The sequence below is a fragment of the Thunnus albacares genome, chromosome 23, assembly GCF_914725855.1.
Source record: "Thunnus albacares chromosome 23, fThuAlb1.1, whole genome shotgun sequence".
Taxonomy (NCBI): Eukaryota; Metazoa; Chordata; class Actinopteri; order Scombriformes; family Scombridae; genus Thunnus; species Thunnus albacares.
This window is the reverse complement of record NC_058128.1, coordinates 8,999,550-9,007,250: the sequence shown is the minus strand read 5'-3', so window position 1 is coordinate 9,007,250 and position 7,701 is coordinate 8,999,550. Positions and strand designations below refer to the sequence as shown.

At 36.7% G+C, this 7,701-nt stretch overlaps 1 protein-coding gene across 1 annotated transcript; it reads right to left on the bottom strand.

The window, feature by feature from the left end:
• Window positions 1-345: 345 nt before the first annotated feature.
• Window positions 346-6,448, bottom strand: tigarb (TP53 induced glycolysis regulatory phosphatase b). The gene is made up of 6 exons (XM_044344071.1): window positions 6,336-6,448; window positions 6,020-6,057; window positions 5,518-5,639; window positions 2,953-3,030; window positions 2,739-2,849; window positions 346-1,386 (listed from the first exon to the last, which is right to left on the bottom strand). Exons 1-6 carry the CDS (start codon window positions 6,365-6,367, stop codon window positions 958-960), a joined length of 810 nt encoding a protein of 269 aa, XP_044200006.1. The 5' UTR covers window positions 6,368-6,448; the 3' UTR covers window positions 346-957.
• Between the last annotated feature and the right edge of the window lie 1,253 nt (window positions 6,449-7,701).

Below are 7,701 nucleotides of genomic sequence, written 5' to 3'. Positions count from 1 at the left end.
AAACTTTTTCCAGTCACAGTCAGGATGAGGAAAAAAAACCTGATCTCTAATCTGTTCTTAAAGGACGGGTTCACAATTGTTCAAGTCTGTCTTAAAACAACAGTCAGGTGCCCGTATGAACACTGAAAGAGGTTTTCCTCGCTGTAATCGTTCCTCCTGTTAGACCCCTGAACTTTTCTCATATCAGTGATACCAATATTAGCCTACATATGTTTGTTTACCTGATAACTGGTTCATCCAAAGATTGTTGTTGGATGTCAACTGTCTATAAAATACACAACTTGTGTAGCTTTCAGTGTGTAAATGCACTACATCATAAATATCAAGAAGTAACAGAGAGACACGTCTTCTTCCACTCTTTCCTTATATATTCTGTTATGTATCAGTACAGTAAAAGTACTTTTGTGCTTTTCTTCAGTGTTTAAGATTTAATCTCTGTAGTATTCATATAAATAGATCACATTGTACTTCATTACATTTACCTTTTTGTTCAACACAAACTCAAACAAAAACAAAAAAAGTGTTATGTTATATTGCACGAGTAAAATGAGCAGCACCACAATTGCAACACAAGGAGACACATCAACTGAAATGCCACATTCACTGATCGTGTTCAATAACACATTAAATAGTCTGACTTTGGTTTGATAAAAGAAGCAGTAAAAATAACATGATTAAAAATGTAGAATGACAAGAGTCCTTACTGGCCTACAGTTGAGAGGACGATGAAATGCTTTGATAATACAGTACTGTACAATCAGAGGTTATTATCATGACTACTAATTCAGAGCAAAACACTACAGATAACTGAGGAAAGATCATTTACCCTGTGCATGATGTGCATTGTTGATTCCCTTTTGTGTTCCTGATAGTTCTTTTTATCACTCAAATACTGTGTACATGTGCACGCACACGGTTTGCATACATAAACTTTTACTCCATTTCTTTTCTTTTACACTATTCAGCAGCCGTGAGGTTTTCCAGGTGGTCCTTTCTGTTGGTAAAAACACAGCGAGCAGTGGAGAGGACCGGGCCGGACTCGGACTGGATCAGGGTGAGAATGAAGCGGCTGATGCCCGTGTTTGGACACGGTGAAAACAGGTGGGACATCTTCACCCCCGGAGGCAGAGAGCACTTTAAATCCTCTACAAGGTGCCTGATGGCCACACGGATGTAGGCACCGTGGCTCACCACCAGAGCGTGGACAGACACGCCCTGCAGACCGTCGTCAGCCGAACCGTCAAGAGCAACGTCCGTGGCAGCAGCCGCTGTCATGTTCGCTGCGGCCGCGCCCGCGCCCGCAGAGGCATCCGGCGCTGACCAGCCGTGCTCATCCAACAGTCGCTCGAAAAGGAGTTTGAGGAATTTTTTAAAACGCAGCTTCACCTGGAAGCAAGGTGACATGAACCAGAACTTAGAGGTGGAGGATCAAACTGGAAAGATTCCTCAACACCAGCAGGTGTGAGAGCCTGAGTATAATGAGAACCAATGACTGGAAGTCAAAACTGAACAATTTAATATCTTCAGCTATGTTTTGTGTTCTTGTACATACTGTATATTAAAAAATAAAAAGCTAAAATGATCAGTCGACTGATAAAAAATTAATCTGTAACTATTTGGGTAATCTGTTAATTGTTTTAAGTAATTCTTCAAGCAAAGGTACTCCTAATTTGCTGCTTTTCTTTGTTTTAAACCTGTATTAACTAATTTTTTACCACTTGGGGGCAGCAGAAACAAGTTCTGAGGACAGCTTTGACCTATCATAACCTTTTAAGTCAATATGGTGAACTTCTTAGTAAACAGTTGCTTATTTACACATTCAGCAATTACTTAAGTTGCTAAATGCTCCAATATGTTCACCAGCTCGTCACTAACTACGTCTGTTTGCCATTTGGTGCTGAGCAGGAAGTGTACAGTGGGTTTTTTAGAGCTTTTTCTCTGAAAACAGCTGCCTGCTGCTGCCAAAAACGACACTGTAAGAGCGCTGAGAGTGAAACGAAACAGTAAAGTTGTGGCTCGATGGCTAAACAATGAGCTGAAACTGCTATAAAGCTCCATAAAGCCGAGGGAAGCTGCAGAGTCGCTGCTTCTCTGTTGGTTTATTACTACCAGTGATACATTGTTATTCTAAAAATATCGATTATAGCCACTTTAAATTATTGTAAATTGCGCACCTTAAAAGGTTTTAGACAGTTTGTTGGACAACACAAGACTTTTTCTGACATTTTATTGAAAAAACAACTAATTAATTAACCAAGAAAATGATTAACAGATTAATTGATAATGAAACTTGGTGATTTTCAAATTTTCAGACAAACTAAAAGATTAAATTCTCCTTCATCTTAACTCTCTAAAAACTTGTTGAATTACCAAATAAAAGGTATCGTCACAAGGCTCAAAATGAGGCTGTTTTTCTTGTTTTCTAAGGGACACAGAGATGAATGTGAGCACAGAGACTTTTGTCTCATGTATTTAAGTAGAATTGGTTAAATTATTCGTACAACATTACCCAGATCTATTAATGTGCATGAATCTTAAGGTATTTCCATATTATCTTTTGTAAGGAATAAACACAGTTAAAATCAACTTCATTGACTTTTGGGTTTTAAAAGTGGAACGACCCACAATGAACACTGCATGGCGCTGTTGTACAAGTGATACTTCCTTGACCTTCAGTTCATCAGTATTGAAAGAAATTACTATATCAGTTTCCAAATGATGAATCCTGAATCACTCACCTGGTCTAAAGTCTCTCCTCCCGGAGGAGTGTAGTCACGACACGACTGACCGGCAGCGTTCGCCATGTTCTTCAGATCCTCTTTGGGACGCCCTTCGGCAATGCCGAAACCCTGAACAGACAACGAAACAACAACTCAGAGCTCAGTAGAGAAACTCTTGTACTGCATGTAAAGCTTAGTAATAACTTAATAGTTTAAAGCCAGTAGATCTTACCCTCTCTCTGAGTAACGACTCCAAAACCATCTCCGTGCCAGAACAATGAGTGTTTTTCCTCAGAATTATTTCAGCTGTCTGACAAAGGACACGGAATTTTGAAACCACTGATTCAACATTTTTAAGTGCCAAAAGAATCTGTCACGTACAAACTTAAGCCATTATTCCATTGTCAGCATCATTGAGTCAAAGACCACAGAGACAGGATTTGTATACACGTGTTTATAGAGAAGAGAGTCTGAAGCCACAATTGTGACACTGTGGGGCATTGAAAACCTTTAAAGTTCAATCTAGAGCTACAAAAATTAGTTGATAAATCTATTAGTCAATTGACTGAAAATTAATTGGCAACTATTTTGACAATCATATAATCTTTTTAGTCATTTTTTAAGGAAAAATTACAAATACTTGAAGGTTGCAGCTTCTCAAATTTGAGAATTTGAAGGTTTTTTGTGTCATACATGACAGTAAACTGAATATCTTTGGATTTTTGACTACTGATCAGACAAAATGTAACATTCAAAGAAGTTATAATAGGTATTTTCACTATTTTCTGACATTTTATAGACAAAATGATCAATCGATGGATTGAGAAAATAGGCGTCAGATCAATTGATAATGTAAATAATTGTTACTTGCAGCCCTAGTCCAATCACAGAGCTTCATTTGCATATTTGTGCTGCTGAATGCTACATATTAGCTTAAAGCAGGTTGTTGTAACTGAAAGTTTAATTTATGATCTTTATGATCTAACAAATTAAATTATGTCAGGAACCGTTGCTCAGCATTACTAATATTTACTGTTTAATATGTACATGTTGACAGAGAGGTATGGAGGCAAATCATAGCGCAAAGTATCGCAACAATATGTACTGTACTGTACAACGTTTAGCTCCATGCCAGATCTGGAGGCACTTTACTAAAATACTCACTGATTCAAGGTTGTTGCACAATGGTTGTATTCCTGGGAAATCCCATTGAACCACATGTGTTTAACTCTACTAATGAAACATGTATTCCGTATATAAATCATACTCCTCTGGGAGATCTCATGAATGTAATTCCGATGCTCTGACAACTGAGTCACAACAGCAACCTTCCATCCGTGCAAATTTGAGATGGTTTTACAGTTTTGTGAACCCAAACATGAAACCCTTAAACTGATTAAAAAAAAAAAATCTCCATAAGAAATCTCAAAACTGGGGACACATGGTAGTAATAAGTAATATTTTTTATTGTCAACAAATCCCATGAAAAGACCAAAACAACAATGCAGCATGCAATCTGTCTCAATACTTTCTGACTCCCCCACCCTGCCTACGGCACTCAGCCTCAAACCCACTTCTGATGACTGAAGATGTAAATCAATGGGTCACACACATATATAGTCTCACTCTTAAAGAAGTCTCAGTAATTTTCATAAAACTGCTGGGCTCTAGTCTTTAGCAAATGTTACTCAATCAGGAGTAAATAGTGCATTTGTGTGTACTTTCAGTTGCGGATTAATACATATTTGTGGGTATACACAGCAGCAGGGGAGTCTACATAGGATTGAGTCAAAATAAACTGCAGTGGTCAAGTTCATAAACATGTCATACAATGCAGCTTATTTATGCGTTTATAATAGTTTGTGGACCACAATGGAACATAGACAGGTTTGGTTTTGATATTTTCATGGGATATGTTGACAATAAGAAAAACAGTGTTACCAAAGATAACTTTTAGTATGCCAACAGCTTGACAATAATACAATGGAAACTGTGCATGAGCTAATGGTGTAAGAACAACCAACCAGTTGTCAACATGTCTGGAACAGTCTGAGAGCTGTTGATGATCTCAATAATATTTTACTAAATTAAATGTTAAGTTTTGACAATTTTATTAAATTAGCCAACCTTAAACTCATCTATAACTCCCTAAATAGCCAGATTCCTCTGGTGCTCAGTGAACTGGTGGTTCCTCTTAAGATTTCGGGCTCAGTAACATGAGGTGCGTGTACTAGAAAGTGTAAGGTGCCCTTTTAAAAATCCTCACTTGAACAGACGTTTTTTTTCTGTTTGGGTGATAAACATGTGGAACTCTTTACTCACAGAACTCAAAATGGATCCTGACTGGGAACATTTTAAAAGTCAGACTGAAACAGCTTTTAAAAGAGGGATGAGTCACGTAGTCGTGAGTGATGTGGTGCTTGTTGTTTTTATTAAACTTTTTACGGTATGTTTGTTTGTGAGCCGTTTGTGTTTTGTGCTGCTTCGTATGTACTTTGTTGTTGAGTCTCGTGTTGTAATGTAGGCGTATAGCTGAGTTTTGTGTTTTGTGTATATATATTGTTGATTTTTGTGCAGTTTTACATGTATTTTACTGAGTTTTATGCATTTTAAAAGCCCATCTAGTTACAGGCATTGCAACTAGCTTAGGCTATAAATGCTGTAGTGTATGGCTTTATTTCATGCTATATATTTGTCCCTATAAACATTAAATAAAAGAGACAGAGTAAGAGAGCTCAACAGAGTAACCATGCTCATTTTTCTCAGCCAAAATTAAATATAAATGAGTCTGAATTACCTGCACAGCCCGCTGTAGGTTGCTGACAAACACGTTGTTGAATGTGATGTCTGTGAGGTATCGTCCTGCGGCCTCACCCTGCTGCATACCTGTCTCTGACAAGAGGGTGTCCACACCTTGACCTAAAACACAAAGTACAGTGGAGTGTTTTCAGTGTCTGAAGTTAGAAGTGGGATGTGTGGCGTACAGAACCAGATCAAAGTCCACCTCAGTGCCAACACAAGCAAATTAAATCTCAAGTTTTCATCATAAAACACATGTAGTATTAGTCATATCCGCTCATGCTTTGAATCAGTGGTTATCACTATAACTCCATCTACAAGTAACACAATGACACAATCTATGACTATTTTGGGCATGGATTTCATATGATAAAACATCTAAAAGCACAATTTTCATCCAATAGGGGTCTGTGGTCTAACTTGTGTCAGATTAGGGGTCCTTGACGTGAAAAAGTTTGCTTTAAATGACTGTAAGGAGAAACAGATATGAATGAACATACCTTGCAGCAGCTTATCCCTGTTGTACTGTGTTTCCCCACTGTGTGAACACATAGAAACGTGGTTGAATTAAACACGTGAATAAACAGTTATGTCATGAAAAAGCACAGCTAGCTAGTTTAGACGACTAAAACACGACTAGCACGTTTGCTAAGTTACTTCAGTCTTGTTTAAGGCTGCTCATTTAGCCGCCATGCGTCATTAGCGCCACCTGAAAGGACGTACAGCGTCTGGAGAAAATATTAACATCACCAATTCATTCATGTCAAAGTCTTCTGTATGTATTAAATGAAAATAAGCCTGTAAATAATCACTTACTGTCGTATGAGCGTCAAACTAAATGTAAACATTTTCAGCTCTCCTGATACTTCCCGGTTGGTTCATCTGCAACACCGTGTGACGTAGACTCTTGCGTCATGACGCAATTCGTATCGCATTGCGGAGCTGCGTCAGGAAAAAATAATTTAATATCTGGCCAAAATGTTATTAAAGAGCCCCTCCAGACAAGTTTTAAGATGTATATAAAATACTCTACTTTGAATGATAATTTGTGTCTGATATGATTTTTCCATTAAAAAAAGTTAAATTATCTTGTAAAAATCCTTAAAATTACTTCCACTCCCATGAAATATTCAAGAATCAATGAATATGCAAATGTATTTCATTTCAGAAGTTTAACTGCTGGACACAAGATGTCTCCTACTTCACTGTAAAGTCCGTTCTCGGCGTTAGTGCACTGGAGGTTTCAAGTTTCCACATCACACTTGTAAATTGAATATTGGACCAGGATTGGCTCCCAAATTAATTGTGATGTCATAAAGCCTGCTTGTAGGCCCCTTAAAATTGGATTTTCAATGAGCGAGGGAGAAACTTTCTACCTTCAGCAGAGGAATGTGAAAACAGCTTTCTAGTGTCAAACTCTACACAATGAAGTTCAAACATCCAACTGAAGGAACAAGAAGAAAAACACATTTTTAAGCAGAGGGAGACTTTAATATTTATTCAGACTTTTCATTATAAGTTGTAAATTCTGCACACATGATTGCAAATGAGTAAATAAGGAAATTGCCCTTCTAACTTATTTGTTTTTTACATAAAAAGCAAACATTTAATATGTTTAAAATGTATATTTTAGGTTATGAATATACCTATATTTGTGTTATTACTTATTTGTGCCTTCCATTCATTGAATACATTATGAAAACATATACATAACTGTATTAAGACTTAAAACTCACCTGTTCCCCAAAGCCTTAGATCACTTTATTAGTTACTTTTAATACTAGACATGTTTAATGTCTTTACATTATCATGATTTTGTTTAATGTGTTTACAATTGTGTTTTAATTTCTATCAAGCTTTTTACATGTGTGTCTACATAGATTTAATATTTAGTTTTACGTGTTTTTAATTTATTTTAATTTCACTGTTTTGATAGTTATTTTATTATCCTCGCATTTGTGTTTTTATTTAATAACCTTAATTGTTCTTGCTACAATATTCCTTTTTTATTTTCTGAAAAGCTCTTTGAATTGTCCTCATATGAAATCTGCAATATAAATAAAGTTGTCTTGCCTCAGGCTTTGACACTAAAATGGTTTATGTTTTTATCTAAATTATTTTACGTTTTGTTTGTTTTATGCTGCAGGACTTGAAGCAACGGTATTCAATTTTCACAGTAGTT